Source organism: Pituophis catenifer, unplaced genomic scaffold (assembly GCF_029215685.1).
Source record: "Pituophis catenifer annectens isolate HBS135680 unplaced genomic scaffold, rPitCat1.0.hap2 SCAF_1, whole genome shotgun sequence".
NCBI lineage: Eukaryota > Metazoa > Chordata > Lepidosauria > Squamata > Colubridae > Pituophis > Pituophis catenifer.
The window spans coordinates 38214062-38231662 of NW_027256881.1; the positions used below are offsets into that span (position 1 = coordinate 38214062).

The following is a 17601-nucleotide window of genomic DNA, read 5'->3' on the forward strand; positions in this document are numbered from 1 at the left end:
GTAATTGAAGGGATATTCTGACAACATGAGGCAGAGCAATAGCCTATCACGAGCCTTATATTCTTCATTGAAAATAATACTCCATCATAAATAGCAGAAGTTTCTAATGGACAAAGTGGGGAGAAGTACTTTTAACAAGTTCCCCACATGTCTAAAGCCCATCACACTACTTTCCAAACTGTTTAGAGTGTTTAGATTTATCTCTGATAAATCAAGAATAGATAACTGGTTGCTGCCTGACAACCTAACTAAAGAAGTTTTTCACCTTCATCATCACTATTTCCTTTTGTATCTAAAGAAGTAAATGAATCACTTGCCCGCTCAAAAATTAACATCTAGATGGCAGTACCCTATTATCACTTGTAAAAATCTGCATCTCTCTATTACTGTGTGGTGATAATGGTTGATTTAGAACTGATAAGATGGTGTTTATTTATTTAACCTAGTCTAAGGTTCTTAGAATAGTGCTCAGGCTATAAATATTTGTATAAATAACTACTATAGGTGGAACAATCCATGCAATTTTTAGAAAATGTTTGTAAAAGGACTGGTTGCAGAGATACTAGCACTGTCTTTCTTCCATATAGGCATGTACAATCAACAGGTAAGACTCAAATATAGGCTAGTTTTATTTCGATATAAAAATATAGGCTTTACTGCAGACTATGGAAAAATATTTCACTTTTACTTTTATACAGTGCAATGCTATCAGTTTGCCATCTTACAAAAGAGCACAGGTATCAACAATAATTAAAACAGTTAAAACTGAGCAGAAAGGGAAAAAGCATACCAACCGTAAGATAGGTTTTAGGCACAAGGCCTTTCTCCCCTTTTGAATTTTTAGCCAACCACCAACCATCAGGCTTTTTCTCAATAATAAGAAGAACTTCTTCTTTCTTCAATAATGAAAACAGAGAAAGTAAAAGTGGGTAAGTATATTAACACTGAAAATGTTTGATTAGTCCAATACAGTGCACAGAATAGATGGTGTATGTTTTAATGTTTGTTTAGCATCAAATGTGATCATTATTCTTATTTTACCAACTGTACAAAATGTTACTGAAGATGCCAGACAGAGGCATAAAAAGAAAGTCAAATGGTTTTGCAGATATTGTAAACAAACAGAAAATCAAAAAGTTAATTTGAAATCTAAAAATGTTCCATTCAGCTTGATACAAATTATTTTTTTTAAAAAATGAACATTTCAAATGAACATTGGTAGATTTATATCACTGTACTTATATAAACCTGTTGTTCCACTTGGTCCCTCTGCTACAATCTTAAACATACTTTAGATAATGCCTACAACTCAGGTCAAAGTTATATAGGTAAAGATGGGTTGGTCTCAATTCGCATACATGGTATGCGGCACAGATAACAACAAAGAAGACAGGCAGTAGAGGCAAACAAGTGGAACTAGTAAACTCAAGAAATACTAGATTTTACTTGCTTTAAATGTTAAATCCCCTTCTTGCTGTGCAGCAAAATCACCAAGAGCGATGAATTCTGTATTAAATGAACCATCTAGTTTACTTTCATCATCATCTTCATCATCCTCATCATCCTCGCTATCTTGCTCTTCTTCATCATCATCATCATTTTGGGTACTTTCTCCTTCCTCATTTTCTGTCTCTTCATTTTTCTGCTGTTCCTCTGGGCTGCCATTCTTTTTCAAATTCCTAACAACAAAGAAATAAAAACAAGAAATAACTGATGTTTTGAAAATCACTTATTTTAATCAGTCCTTGGTTTGACTAATATGTAGCTTGAATTAGCAGTAAACATATATAGGAAATAAACAATGCTTCTGATTTTTTAGAAAAAAACAGGCTATACTTTGAATGTCCTAAGTAAAACTGATTTATTGAACATAATTTTATCTTATTCTTCTTAAAAATACTGAATACATTATGAAGATCATGAAAAATATAGTTTAAAAATATAACATTTAAACAAGAAATTTAAATGTAATATTCTTAAAGTATATACATCAAAAATAATACAACATTTAGAAAATAAACTAAATGAAGCGAACAATCCAAAAGAAAATAGGCATATCTTTTCCCTATTCCTGAAAACTATAACATCTGGCATTAACTGAGGTTAGGCAGCTTCCACAAAATGGAAGCAGATATCAAGAAGATATGCACAATGCATTTAAATTTCTATATTGTCATATATCTTAATTTTATATTATAGGAAAGAAGATATCTATATTTGAAATGCATGCTGCGTTTGCTTCCAGTCTTGGTAAGAAACATTTATACTGGTTCTGAAACACGTCTATGCTTAAATTTAAGCAAACTTGTGATAGTTCGCTATAACAAAAAAATAAATCTCTTAAATTTACCTACATGCTAGAGTCTTTGACCACATTGTCCTGATTAAGGACTGTAGCAAGTTTTTCCAGTTGCTGAGAAAGCTCAAACAATTGTTTTTCTTCTTCTTCTTTTCTCTGATTATAATTTCCTACTGGTGCAGGCTCATCTGACTGTGAGATAAAAACACAAACACATCAGAATTTTGAGAAAATCCATATGTATTAATATTTACCAAGTTTTATCATCTTAGTTTATATTTATATCTTGTCATTTCTCTGGAAGCTCAAAGTAATATATACATGAAATTTTCCCTTTATTTTAGTCTCAGAGCACCAATCCAATGAGATAGAAGGATCAAAAACATCCATGTGAGTGCCATGGTCAAGAGGGGAATTAAATTTGAGTTTTTCCAGTGTTAACCTCTGCATGATACTGGCTTCCAAGTCACAGATGTGCTGACATGTAATTAGTTATTACATGTAAACATTCACATGGTTGTTTATGCTGAAAAAGAACACATTTATTCTTGTGTAGATTATTAGTATTATTTCTATTTTAAAAACGGATTTAATTTAGAATAACAGAAATTCAGAAAGCTATATATACTGGAACATGGAAAAAAATAGCTTCTAATTTCGTTATTACTTTAACAAACAATATCTTGGAATCTTCCCTCTCTTATTTTTGGATAAGTATTTTGCCTCTTTGGAAAAGATACGGTATTCAATGCTGTGATATCTACAAAGATCAAAATCATGAAAGTCATGGTATTCCCTGTAATACTTTATAGAAGCAAAAGCTGAACATTGAAGGAGGGTAGGACGTTTTGAATTTTGGTGCTGAAGAAAACACCTAGAATTCTGTGGACAGCCAAAAAAAACAAACAATTAGATAACTGAACAAATCAACTCAGAGTTCTCACTTGAGGCACAAATGACCAGGCTCAAATTAACCTACTTTGTACACATTATGTGAAGATCTATCTCACTACAAAAGGCTCTAATGCTGAAAAAGATGAAATTAAATAGAAGATGACCAGCAGCAAGATGGATTCATCCATCTAGATTCAGTTACAGTGGCATTGAGTGCATCATTGGGAGACTTAAAGAACAGGTTAGAAATAGATTGCCATGAAGAAAGTATATGTGTGGTTAGCAGGAGTCAAAAATCATTTGTTGTACATAATCAACCAATCAACTATAGCCCTAAATATTTACTTTCTTTAAGTTCTGAAGAGTTAAGGTATTTTCATCCACAGATTTCTTCAGTTCCAAACATCTATAAACAGAAAAAAAATCCATATTTTATATGCTGTCTACCAACCATCAAATATGCTGACCCTAAAATATTACAAATAATATTGTGCTTAAATTTAATAAACAAGTTAATATACTAAGGTGAGCAGGTATGTTAATAGCATATTGCCACAATCAGATTTTTTTTGTATGCACATACCCCTGGAGAAGGAATAATATTGATATTAAAGTTTGTTACATTTGCCTGGTTGAAGAATAATTAAATGCTTCAGTTGCTCATTCTCCTATAGGATCTCCTGCAGGTGAACAACAAAAATCTACTTAACCAAAGTACAGTAACCAAAGGTGAAGCAAAGCCACTAGGTACATTCTGGGTGCTATCATTTTTGCAAAGAATACTCTTTGGTTTTCATCTTATATAGAAAAAAATCATTCTTAAATAAAAAATATACCTCTGGAAACATGTACTATAGATAAATACTAACAAGTATAGAGGGGAGGGGGCATTTGCTTTACGGTTTTTATCATTCTGAAATATAAGCCACCTGCATTCTTCGGAGTAACTAGCATACAAATTCATGAACAAATAATCCTGACTATTCTGTAAATTGGCCTTGAATCTACTTTCATAGTGAAAGCAATATAAAATGTTTTAAAAATTAATGATAAAATATAGCAGTTAAAGTGAACCAACTCACCGCAGAAGGAATGGCACATACTGAATGCTAACATTCAAATATAATACATTTTAATGTGAAAAATCATGATATTAAACACTGCACGTTAATCCACTGATACTCCATTGAATAACAGTTCCAAATATTTATATTAATGAACAATTCAATATACAATTAGTTTTTATTTGATTTGATTGTGTGCTGTAATGAGACTAGACAAATAACATTGCAGGACCTCTCAACTTTGAAGTAAAATATATAATAATAATAATAATAATAATAATAATAATAATAATAATAATAATAATAATAATAATAATAATAATAATTTTATTTCTATACCGCCCTTCTCCCGAAGGACTCAGGGCGGTGTACAGCCAATTTAAAAACACAAGACACAACAATAATTAAAAATTAAAATAATTAAATAGATTTGGCCGATTTAAAACCCCAAAAATTTAAAATACCCCAATTTAAAATTATTAAGTTGATAGCCCAGCCTGGCGGAACAACAGGGTCTTCAATGCGCAACGAAACACCCGGAGGTCGGAGATCTTGCGTATTTCCGGGGGCAGTTCATTCCACAGGGCTGGGGCTCCCACAGAGAAGGCCCTCCCCCTGGGTGTCGCCAGCCGACATAACTTGGCTGATGGCACCCTAAGGAGACCCTCTCTGTGGGAGCGGACTGGTCGGTGGGAGGCTATTGGTGGCAGAAGACGGTCTCGAAGGTACCCGGGTCCTGTGCCATGGAGCGCTTTAAAGGTGGTAACCAACACCTTGAATCGCACCCGGAAGACCACTGGGAGCCAGTGCAGCTCGCGCAGGAGGGGTGTCACGCGGGCACAACGAGTTGCGCCCATAACCACCCGCGCGGCCGCATTCTGGACCAGTTGGAGCCTCCGAGTGCTCTTCAAGGGGAGCCCCATGTAGAGAGCATTACAATAGTCCAGCCGGGAGGTGACAAGGGCATGAGTGACCGTGCGCAAGGTGTCCCAGTCCAGAAAGGACTGCAACTGGCGGATCAGGCGAACCTGATAAAAGGGCCCCTGGCCACGGCCGTCATATGCTCTTCTAAAGACAGCCGTGCGTCCAGGAGGACACCCAGATTGCGAGCCCTCTCTGTGGGGGGCAAAGATTCACCCCCAATAGTCAGCGATGGCACCTGCTGACTATATCGGGACGCTGGCAGCCACAGCCACTCGGTCTTGGACGGGTTGAGTCTGAGCCTGTTCCTCCCCATCCAGACCCGCACGGCCTCCAGGCAGCGAGACATCACATCAAGGGCATCGTTGGGGTGGTCTGGGGTGGAGATGTACAGCTGAGTATCATCAGCGTACAGATGACACTTCACCCCAAAACCACGGATGATCTCACCCAGTGGCTTCACATAAATGTTGAACAGAAGGGGCGAGAGAACCGACCCTTGTGGCACTCCCCATGCGATATGCCTCGAGGTCGACCTCTGCCCCCCTGCCAACACGAACTGCGAGCGGTCAGAGAGGAAGGAGGAGAACCACCGCAGAACGGTGCCCCCTATTCCTAACCCTCTTAACCACCGCAGCATGATACCATGGTCGATGGTATCAAAAGCCGCTGAGAGATCTAATAGGACTAGGACAGAGGAGCAACCCCTGTCCCGAGCCCTCCAGAGATCATCCACCAATGCGACCAATGCCGTTTCTGTGCTGTGCCCCTGCCTGAAGCCCGACTGGCACGGGTCTAGATAGATAGCTTCATCCAGGTGCCCGGGCAGTTGTCGTGCCACCACACTCTCAACAACCTTCGCCACAAAACGAAGGTTGGAGACCGGACGGTAGTTAGCTAATTCAGCCGGGTCCAGGGAAGGCTTCTTGAGGAGGGGCCTCACCACCGCCTCTTTCAAGGCGGCGGGAAAGGCACCCTCACTCAGAGAAGCAGTTATAATCCCCTGGAGCCAGCCTCGTGTAACCTCCCGGGAGGCCAGTACCAACCAGGAGGGACACGGGTCCAATAAACATGTGGCGGCACTAATCCTACCCAGAACCCTGTCCACATCCTCGGGAGCCACAGGATCAAACTCCTCCCAGATAATATTCTCAAGGCCTGCCCCTGTCTCCTCCCCTGGACTCATCCAATCGGAGTCCAAGCCATCCCGAATCCGAGCGACTTTATCATGCAGGAATTGCACAAAATCCTCAGCACGGCCTTGCAAGGGATCTTCCCGCACTCCCCCCCCCCAAAGAAGGGAGTGGGTCACCCTAAACAGGGCGGCTGGGCGGTTCTCTGCAGATGCGATAAGAGCGGAGAAATGGTTAGATTTCGCCGCTTTTATCGTCACTAGGTAGGTCTTGATATAAGACCTCACCTGTGTCCGGTCGGAATCGGATTGACTAGTCCTCCAAATGCTCTCTAGGCGTCTTTTCTGACGCGTCATCTCTCTCAGCTCCTCAGAGAACCAAGGAGCCAATTGAGATCGGCATCGGGTCAGAGGCCGCAAAGGCACAACGCGGTCCAAAGCTCCGGTGGCCGCACTCTCCCAGGCGGCCACCAGCTCTTCAGTCGAGTCGTGTGCCAGAGTCTCAGGAAACGGCCCAAGCTCCATCAGGAACCTTTCGGGGTCCATCAGGCGCCTGGGACGGAACCATTTGGTTGGTTCCGTCTCCCTGCGGCGGGGGAAAGCGGTAGGAAAGTCTAAGTGAAGGAGCGAATGATCTGTCCATGACAAGGGTTTGATGTCTAGGTCCCCTCTACCATTTCTATATGTAGAAATGAGTCTTATTTTTTATAAATTTTCTTCTAAATAAAGAAGTTTAAGTCTCAACTATTTTTAAATCACCTGTTTAATTTCTTTACATTTTAAGTGCCATATAAAATGTTACATTTGCTTCTATCAAAAGATTACTGTAGTTAAAATGTACATTACCTCTCACTAAGGCTTTTCCTTTTTTCAGAATCCAGAGCCTTCACTGTTTTGCTTTCTTGAAGCAAAGTTTCCACCTGAAATATTTTATAATTAAGACATAATTTGTTGAATAAAAGCAGTTGCACAGCCTTATATATTTAAGACTTGTACCTATATTGTATTTAGGATAAAAATCAATACTCCAAAACAAGTTTCCCATATTCTCTAATATTCACACATATACACACATCATCTGCCCAATATTAATAATATTCACCAGTCCAATTACACTCTTAACTTCCCCTTTATTACAAACAAGTAACTTCAGAGTAGGGAAATTCACTAAATAGAAATCATACATACTTATCTAAATCCCATTAAATTCTGTGTACGTGTAAATTTTACTATAGTGCCCTCTGCTGGACCTTGCTACTTTAATCAGTCTGAACCACTTGGTCTAATTTATGTGAGATTCAACTGCTGCACTAAGTTAAAGTTAACTAGGATGTCTATATATGTGTAAGAAATACAATATAGAAAAATGCTTATTCTGATATATCATACATATATATTCATCTCATTGTTTCCATTCAGAAAAGGAGTATAAAATATAAAGTACAGCTCAGAGTTGCCTTGAACTGCAAAATGGACAAGATATAAATTTAACAAATAATAAAATAATAATAAACAAAAGTAATAAAATGCCAAATCTAATGCCCATCAGTTATACCTTTCAATCCTTGTAAACCATCAAGCCTATTTTGCTAAACAAGTCTCATTTTCTTAATCCTTTCAAAACATTGGAACCTTTACTTGCTGTATTCACTAGGTTTCATTTTGTAAATACAAATGAAGTACTGTATATTTTTAAAGTAAAAGATAAACACAATCCTATTAGTTTCTTTTTACAAAAATCCATTCCTGGCCACAGACTACCAACTACTTTTCTGTCAGCATTTGCATATCTTAACATTTCTCCATTCTTCTATATTTCATGATTAATCTACTTGCTCTAGTTTTCTGGCATATATAGATAAAGTATAGAGCCCCTTTTTGAGGGGGATGGGCGGTTTAGAAATATGAAGTATGTGTGTTTTCATTTACTCAATTTTCCCTACTGAACACAAATTCAATATAAAATTTATTTCACCTATCAGGTTAGCTTTCTCACTGTTGCTGAGAGTTTTGTTGAGAATGTCATTGGGAGAATTGGTTGTCTTTAACAACTTTTTTTTAACCAAATAACTCTTACTAAAATGCTTATTTGCAGAGTAGGATTACAATCTAATGGTTCAATCAAGACCATAATATTTTGGATTCTTACTCACTGGGGTGTGCATATACATTTCCCCCCACACACACACTTTAAGATACACACGTGTATCTTCTACATACTTAAACCATAAACTTCAGACTAGTTTTGTAGGGATTCACATATTCAACAATGAAAACGGAGGCATAACATTTGGGGAGCCACGTCAGGTTTGCACTGAAATAAGCCCATACGTGAGCTTCACAAACTGAGGTTTTGGGGGGATTTTTTTCAACCAACCGCCATCCTCTAGTAGTGGGTCACAACCGTAGTGGGATGCATTGGAAATTTTTCTTTTGCAATCCCAGCTGGCTCTCTCCCACTCTCTCCGAGAAAGATAACGGCAAAAAACACTTTTACCTGTTCCCGCAGTTCTCGGCCTCGACGCAACGCGCTCTGCAGAGGGGCCCTTCGGCTCCGACGGCCGGTCATTTGTATAGACATTGCTCAGGTTGCTTTGCGCAAAGAGGGGCCACTACGGTCGCTAAGGAGACCAACGCTGCGGCGCTTAACTAAAACGTCATCAATCGGCGTTCCAAAGAGTCCAAGCACGATTTAGGAGAGAATCGCGCTAACGGCGCTAGGGGTCTCCGCAGGTAGCCAAGCCGAAGGAGAGGGATGTTCCCGAATAAAGGGAACATCTGAGGGGGGGGGCTCTCAATTTTGCTCTGCTGTAGTAGCAAAAGGAACAGGCGATAAAATACCATTGTTGATTATGTTTCTCGTAATTTGATGGTTTTAAGAATTCTTACAGCCCCATCCAATTAGAAGCCAAGAAATACGAGAAATACCAATATATGAGTTTACGGTCGGTTTTGTTAAATATATACCTGGTAGTTCACATCCTCCAATTTTATTCTCTAAATCTCCTTCTAGAATCTATTTTAGAGTGAACTTGAACCCGATTCTCTGGAATTCTAGCCCAGTACTTACTCCAAACCCATGTCTTCTACTCTATGAGACGCTCACTTGGGCAGGATAAACAGCAATTACATATCCAATAAATGTATATCCCAGCTTTTTACCTGAATGCTCAAGATGCCTAACAATAAATTGAAACTTAAAAAGAAGTTTTAACTATTATAAACTTGATAAAATAAACTATCAGTTTCAACCATTGTTTCATTGAAACAACCTTTGTTTCAACAAACATCCCAGAACAAAGGTTCACCAAATTGAATATATGAAGAGTTAGGTTATCTTTTTGCCACCAGATAGATGCTTACTGTATAGTACTCATTCAATCAGGTTGGATTTTTACCTTTCTTATTAAAAAAATACCTGTAATAAGAAAAATTTCAGTATGAGTCCATTGGTACATTGACTCTCATGGCTGCACTAGAAAATCAGTCTGTAAGAATTTATAGCGAAGGATTCACCATGTACTGCATCTCAATCCCATACATAAATACCATTTCTAGTCCTTTGTTTCTTTATACAGTTGATTAGGCAGATTGTTTCATATATCATACCAAAATAAATAATTCAGATTTAAAATCACATTCAATATAGGTTTTAGTTTACACACTGCTCTAGGCTTAAATATGATTTATTAAATAAGCTAAATGTAGCTTGACATAATACAGTAACCCCACAGAAAACAAACCACATTATGGCGTGTGAATCAGGCCAATAAATTTAGGATTAACCTTTAATGTTTATAAGTGCTAATTCACATATTAGGATATAAAATTATGCTTGTCTTCAATTTCACAGCCAAAATAAAGAACTTAAAAAAAAAAACTAACACAGAATATATTGCATTGCACTTATTTATTTTCTATTTAAACTTCGTTAGGAAGATCCAATTCATAAAACATCCTTAAGTTATTAGTTGTCCAAGCAGGGAATGTTAAGCTGTTCATACAGACAAGTTTCAAGAGACAGATGACTTCTTTCTGCAGATGCTAAACTTTTTTGTAAATATCAATCCCATGAAAGGAGATAACAATTTCATAGATATCTTCAAACCATATTTATGCAGGAGGATTTTTAAAAGAAATCCATTAATATACATCAAATATGGAAACTTGATTGTAGTTCTTTTTGAGGCATTTATATTCAGCTGTTGACAGGTGAAAAAAAATGAAAATCAGTTCCATAATTAAAGTTTTCTCAAAATGTAAAATATAAAACAAAAAAGAATACAAGTTAAAATATATAGCAAAGGATGTAATTTTAGTAGTTGGGAACAGCATTAAGAAAATCAGGCACAACTTCATCCACTGAGAAGTTTGTTGATTTTGGTACAACTGTCAATTGAAATGTTGCAGGAACCCTGACAAAATTGTCTATATATACAGTATTTAGAGAAACAAATCCCTGAATTTAAAAATCAGCATATTTTCAATAAAAAACTAACAAAAAATAAGTTTTGTTTAATTAAAAATAGGCCTGCAATATGTTCAGCTGCTCTGAAAGAAACTGTATGACTGTAACCCAGTAAACAAGGTTGAAACTTGTAACCCCAAAGTAATTTCAACCACTTGTGAAAAAAACCATGAATTTCCAGACTGTTGTTAAACTTTTGCAAAATGAGTAGTTTGAGGTAACTAGTCTCTCTTTCCAAAGCTCTCCCAGAACAACTAGCATCCAATAAGCAAAAATTATACAGAAACAGGTCTTCTTCTCTGCCTAAATTAATAATGGCTCTGCGACTAGTATTAAAACACAAAAACCCATCAAGGAAAAGGATACAAATTGAAACATTAATTAAGGCTTTGTACCTTTATTTTGATACAAAGAATCATAAAAGTTATTTGGTTATTTTTTTTAAAAAAGCAAAGTAAAACAGCAAAAATTAAGCGTGTTGGCTATTTGGCCTATTTCTCTTGATAACCAGCTTTGAAACGCAGGGATCGCACCGCTTGAACTTTTCATCGCCCCGGCCTAGGGTTAAAAGGCCCGAGGCAAATGAGCATTTTGGCCTAAAAGAGCGCTGCCAGTCACCGTGACCCTCTCCCGGTCACTATTCTTGGGCTATTGCGGCGGCTTCCTCACCGCTTCACGCGAGTTCCAATTTATTCTGCGTTGCTGCTAGCTGGTCCTGCAGCCGCCGCTTCCGCCACTTGAGGTAATACCTCCGCGCTCTGTTCGCCTGCCATCCCACCACCACTCCCGAAGCGAAGGCTAGTAACACCGCTAGCTTGACCGAGCGATCCGACAAGGGCTCCGAGCTCAGCGCCATTGTCATTCGCCTTCAATCTGATACGGCGCCCACTAGAGGACAGTCTGCTTTTATCTCCTCCTGGCGCCGAATGAAAAAAAAGGAGTTAAGAGTGTTCTTGGCGCAGCAACTAGCGACTATTAGGCTGCAGTTATCCTATCGAAATCCATGAGGTTTCCCTTTGAGTAAGCAAAACTACTGCATACGGCAACACGTCGCTTTAGATCGGTGTTTTTCAAACTTGGCAATTTAAAGATGTGTGGACTTCAACTCCCAGAGGTCTCCAGTTAGCATGCTGGTTAACGAATTCTGGGAATTGAAGTCCACACATCCTTAATCTTGTTAAATTTGAAAAGCACCAAGTTAAGTATAGCATGATCTTTCAGCATATTGTAGCTTGAAATGTGAAATCAAATAGTGGTTTATAAACCACAATTTGATAAAGGATAGGCATTGCTGTTTGGTGCCAACTATAAATTCTCTGTCTCATCCCTCGTAAATTTTTTTTTCAAAATAAGTATTACATTATATTAGAAATTAGCTGCTTGTAAAACAAAATACCAGCCTCCAGCCTATTTATTTATAAAAATACTTTCAAATTCAAACCTATAATAAAAATTCCTCTGTGATGATAGAAAAAACCTGGAGGCTAGTTGGGGCATTTGGGACTGACTGTGGCAGCTATCTTGTGAATAAACAAATCACAATATATTATATTGCAATTATATTATGAATAAGCCCCTATATACTTTCAAAGCCCCAAATATATCCATAGTTCAAAACAGTTACTGCCTGACTCATTATTTTATGTGAATCCAGTATTTGGGATTCGTCAACAAACCAGAGTTTATTCATCATAGCTTAGCAATGCCTCAAAAAAGGAATTTGAAGATTGATTAAATGGGCCAATTAAGTTTGTTGGAATTTATATCTGAGAAAACATGTAGAAGTTGCATCACTTTGTAGTAAGAATGTATTGGTATAAAAATTGAGGTCAACTTTTCTTTATTTCATGAACATGTTTTTGCAATTTATTTGCAACAATATAGAACTCTTTGCTTTATTCTGGAATATCTTTTAAACTTTCCAGTGTAACCTATGACTCTATTTTTCTCTGATACTTCCACCACCAAATATTAACCCAAACCTACCCTGCTAACAAGATCAACCTGGTGCTGTTATCTTTTAAACTATGAACCTGATCCTGTTTGAGTTGTGTTTAACATAACTGCAGTGAGTGTAAACTATAAAAAAAAATTGAATTTTTTTTCTAAAGCAGATCTGAAAAGTATTGAAACTGTTTCAGCCAGATGCAATGTACTTTCAGTGAAAAAACTCTCCAAAAGCATGACTTTACTGAAAACTTTTTCATATACTTGTAATCTTCTAGAACAGGGTTATCAAACTCACAGTGTCACAGCGGTGTCATGTGACAGATTGTGACCTTTTCCCCCCTTCCATGCCAGTACGTGACACATCCAGCCTGCAGGCTGCAAGTTTGACACCCTTGTTCTAGAAGATGAAGTTTTGTTAATTAGAGATTGGAATTGCTTCTACTGTCAGAGCTGTTTTATACTGCGGACATGTGCACCCTTTTTCTATAAATTGTTATGACTACCAACTTTCCTCAGACTGATAACAGGCAAATGTTTTGGGTCAATATAACATTCCTAGATAGACCCAAATTGGCTAGATCATTCAAACTGGCTATGCTCACTATGACTAGATATTTCTTTTGCCCTAAATCTTATTTGCAGTATTATAGATAAATCTAATCCTATACAATTTACTTTTGATAGAAATCCTGAATACACAAATAGACTAAGTCCAGATTTTGAGTCCTCATTGAGCTTAGAGACTAGGCAAACATATTTTGCCTAATGTGTTGTGCAAATCCAATCCATATGGTTAGTTTATGGTTTAATGTGACATGCAAACTCAGAAAATTAGATTTATAATTTATTATGTAAGATATGGCTAAATAGGTCCTGTAACCACAGCTGATCAATTTTTCTAAAAGTTTTGGAGTGCTGAGATACTTGGCCTCATCTTGCAATAATATTGTTTTTCTCTCTACCACAATAGTTATAACTTAGCTACATGCATTTTAAAAGTAATTACTATTCATTTTTAGCCTTCAACCCTATAATTCATAGATCAGTTAAATAAGATCAGGAACAATCTACAGTAATCAGAGAGGTGGGGGTCTACTGTCTTTAAATATAACTAAGTAAACAGTTTCGTACTATTCCTATGTTCCTACTATATTATATATATTATATATATACTATATTCCTACTCTCCTATATTCTGACCTCATGTGGATAAAATGCTTCCTCGGCATTCCCAAAGTACTCCATGGAGAATTAACATTAACGTACTTTTCAAGTCAAACTTCCTTTTTTGAGAAAGCCAAGTCCCACCAATGGCAAAGAAATAAAACAAGATGGGGAACTGCAGCCAAGCACTAACCACAACCTCCAAAAACTGCCAACTCTGCAGCTATCTTGTCTAGCTATGTCTTTGAGAACACCCAACCACCTATACATGTAAGGAAGCTATAAATGTATATGGGGTTTTTTTTTTTAAAGCAAGACAAACATTGCTGTTCTGAAATAATTTCCTGGGATAACAATGTAGATCTCACATTTAAGAAAACTACATATGTGAGGTTAGAAAAAGCAAATTCTAATATTTCTGCCCCTGTATACATAACACCAATTTTGCTCACTTGCTGTTAGAGATGGCATAGACATTAATAGGAAAATATTAAATAACAAGTTCTGGAAAATATAAAGGTAAATTCAGTGGTGAAATCCAAATTTTTTTACTACCGGTTTTGTGGGCATGGCTTGGTGGGCATGGCAAGGGAAGGATACTGCAAAATCTCCATTCCCACCCCACTCTGGGGCCAGCTAGAGGTAGTATTTGCCAGTTCTCCAAACTACTCAAAATTTCCGCTACTGGTTCTCCGAACTGTTCAAAATTTCCACTACCAGTTCTCCAGAACCTGTCAGAACCTGCTGGATTTCACCCCTGGGTAAATTCATAGCAGTTTGAGGGAATCCTGAAACCTAAAGATCAGTAGTAAAAACTATTACTTCTCATAATGATGGAATTGTACAGTACTTGCTTATTTTTTGGCATATGAAGAGGTTACTTTGCATTAGATGTTTTTCATGTGCCTTGTTTGCTGGTGTGGACCGCATTTGATCAAATGTTATTGTTTGCAAACAAAATAAATACTGGTTGTTTTTCCTTCTTGTGTCTGGTTAATTGGAGGTATTAGACAATGAATATTTGGAAATTGTTATTTCTGTGACACTGCACATTAAAATATACCTAGTTGCTTAGTTTAAGATATTTGAAGAAAAGACTGCCTACTTTCTCTTCCCCAAAGTCCTACGCTTACTCTCTAATGCATGTTCAGTGCAAATCTGAAACATGTTAACCATATTAATGTAGCTCTACATGCATGGATTTGAACTGCATACAATCTAAGTACCAGAATGAATGAGGAATTGAGAGGCTGAGAGAGGACAGAGTGGCTATTTTTTCTAATAAATGCAAGCATGAGCTTACCAAAATTTGGAGACCAAGTTAGTCCCAGATATTCCTGGCAAAATCATGTCCTTCAAATGTCCTTTGTGGAACAAAATAATGTTCCACAAAGAAGTGGAAGCAACTGAACCACAAAAAGACTGTCTATACCAGGGTTGTGCATGGAGGGAAGGGTCAAAAAAGTCAAGATGATAGCCTCATCCCCATGATCAAAGCCACACCCCTTTTCCTTTTAAAATAAGGGCAGGAGTTCAGTCAAGAAACACTGATTTCTTGGTTTTTTTAATCTCCCTGCCAGATATTGCTGCCTTACAGAATTATCCTTGCTTTTCATACTTGTACACAGACATGTAGGACAGAGTGTGTCTCAATTATCTCTTCACATACACAACATAATGCACATTCAGGCCTTTTGTTCTGATGCTATCCATGCTTTTCATAGTACTGAATACTATTTTCATTCTTGTGTGTAGATAAAAAGATGTACCTTTTTAAACATGGTGTTTTTCATCTCTACTTTTCATCTCTCTGCCTATCACTTCTTCAAAGAGAATATATTGGTAAATTGCTCTAAGTCTTTGCTGCAGCCTTGGAAAGAGAAATCAGGGTCAGTCCCATCAGCTCTACTGAGAAGGCAGCTCTTTTACCAGAGGAATAGACTAAAGGAGAACCAGCAGCAAAGTGTTCAGCAACTTTTGACTCCTCTTCTTCTTTAAAGTATTCCCATCTGATTATCACAAGAAATTTGTACAAAGCCTTAGCTACTGAGTTTGTTTTATCTCTTGTTGTTTCCAATCCTTTTTCCTTTTCTGTCACATCATTTAGATTAATTATATCAAATGACATAAAAGCAAAGACAGCCTTATTACAGGATTTTGCAAGTCTTTTAAAGAACTTTTTTAATCTGAAGACTGAATTAAAGGTAAAATAACTCATAACATTTTCGCCGAAGCTGCCTAGAGTCACTTTTCAGTGTAAAATGGGCAGCATATAAATTTAATAAATAAGTTCTCCCTGATAGTTAGTTCTTAGTTGATGATATTCTCTCTTAATTTTTTTTTAAATAACAAAATTGTTTGTTTTCTGACAATTGCCTTTCAATGCATACTATTTGTAAGTCGATTCAAGAATATTTTCCTTTAAGTGGTAGGATGCTCAAACTAGGAGATAAATTATTCATATTTGAATAATTAACATTCATTTTTAAAAGATCTCACACTGAGCCTCTTGGGAATGGTAAGCACAATTATGTACAGTATTACATGATACACAAACTGAGAATGTTGCTATAATGCAGCATCTAGCTTGTTAAAAACAAATACATGCATATATTCCCAGTAGCTAGTCGTCATCCCTTTATCCTGCAACCAACTTCTGTAGTTGCTCTCAGGCAATCTTTTATGCCATTAATGGCTCCATATAAAGTAGAAATTCAATAGGTAATGCTAAATCCCTTTCATATGGAAAGAAAAATTGCAAACCATGCATTTCAATCATGATTGGTTCTTAGATACAAGGGAAATGTAGTAATTTGAAAAGAAATACAGAAAGCTGCCGTCACTGATCAGAATAATTCATGCTAGATATTATAATTCCTCTTTCCAGCCCTTTTAAAATAGAAGACATCTGAAATGTAATGTGTGGCCTTTTGCCAAGTATGCCTGTGCTGTATATCCATCTCTTTAAAACACAATATAACTTATTTGTTCATGGTTTAACTCTAATGCAAAAACACTCATGATGGTTTGTAACTATTTATGGCTGCTTACTACCATGTAAACATAGATTACATTAGTTTATTCAAACAATTCTTTTAAATCCTGGTTTAATGCAATAAGCAAAACGAACAGACTAAATAGCTAAAGGGGGATATAACAAGTCACTATCTCTACTGAGAGTATTGATGCTGCTCCCACTTTTGAGATCAGAATGCTGAATGAATGGATCTCTTGAGCTGATCCAACAGAACTATCCTGCAAAGGAGTTTTACTGTAATGCCATAAAAATAAAAAGCAAGAGGTAATACTTGACACTTTTTTTCATTTGCATGAAGAACTTCATCCTTTCATATTCTAGGAATGATCTTTAATTTATTTTTAAATTATTTATTTTAATAAGATCTTCTGATCTTAAATAAATTGAACTTAATATTGGAAACACTGACTGGAAATTAGGAGAATTGATATCCATATAACTGAAAGGCTGCAGCTTGCGGAAAGCTGTCCACTGTTACACACTGAAACCTACAACCACAATTTAAAAAAAAAATGCACATAAAAATCTGTTCAATTGCCTACAGAGATTTGGCACTTTTTTTTTCACTTCCCTTTATCAAATTCCCTTACAGTCCACACTCCCCAAAAGCCGTTCTATGTGATCCGCTCTATTATCTCAACCTCATGATACAATTTCTGGTCCCCTCAGAGA

The 17601-nt window shown here is 37.0% G+C and overlaps 2 protein-coding genes across 2 annotated transcripts in view; both read right to left on the minus strand.

Annotated features, from left to right (window-relative positions):
* Positions 1-8891, minus strand: part of NPHP1 (nephrocystin 1) — a 29940-nt gene extending 21049 nt beyond the window's left edge. Inside the window, exons 1-6 of the mRNA XM_070948000.1 lie at positions 8808-8891; positions 7157-7230; positions 3539-3599; positions 2355-2491; positions 1451-1679; positions 795-896 (exon numbers count right to left, since the gene is read on the minus strand). Of these exons, the coding sequence (XP_070804101.1) occupies positions 795-896; positions 1451-1679; positions 2355-2491; positions 3539-3599; positions 7157-7230; positions 8808-8891 (687 nt within the window). The remainder of the gene's footprint in view (positions 1-794; positions 897-1450; positions 1680-2354; positions 2492-3538; positions 3600-7156; positions 7231-8807) is intronic.
* A 1312-nt stretch (positions 8892-10203) lies between these two features.
* On the minus strand, positions 10204-11642 carry MTLN (mitoregulin). Its single transcript, XM_070948012.1, has 2 exons — positions 11448-11642; positions 10204-10512 (listed from the first exon to the last, which is right to left on the minus strand). Exon 1 carries the CDS (start codon positions 11638-11640, stop codon positions 11452-11454), a length of 189 nt encoding a protein of 62 aa, XP_070804113.1. The 5' UTR covers positions 11641-11642; the 3' UTR covers positions 10204-10512; positions 11448-11451.
* Positions 11643-17601: the final 5959 nt, after the last annotated feature.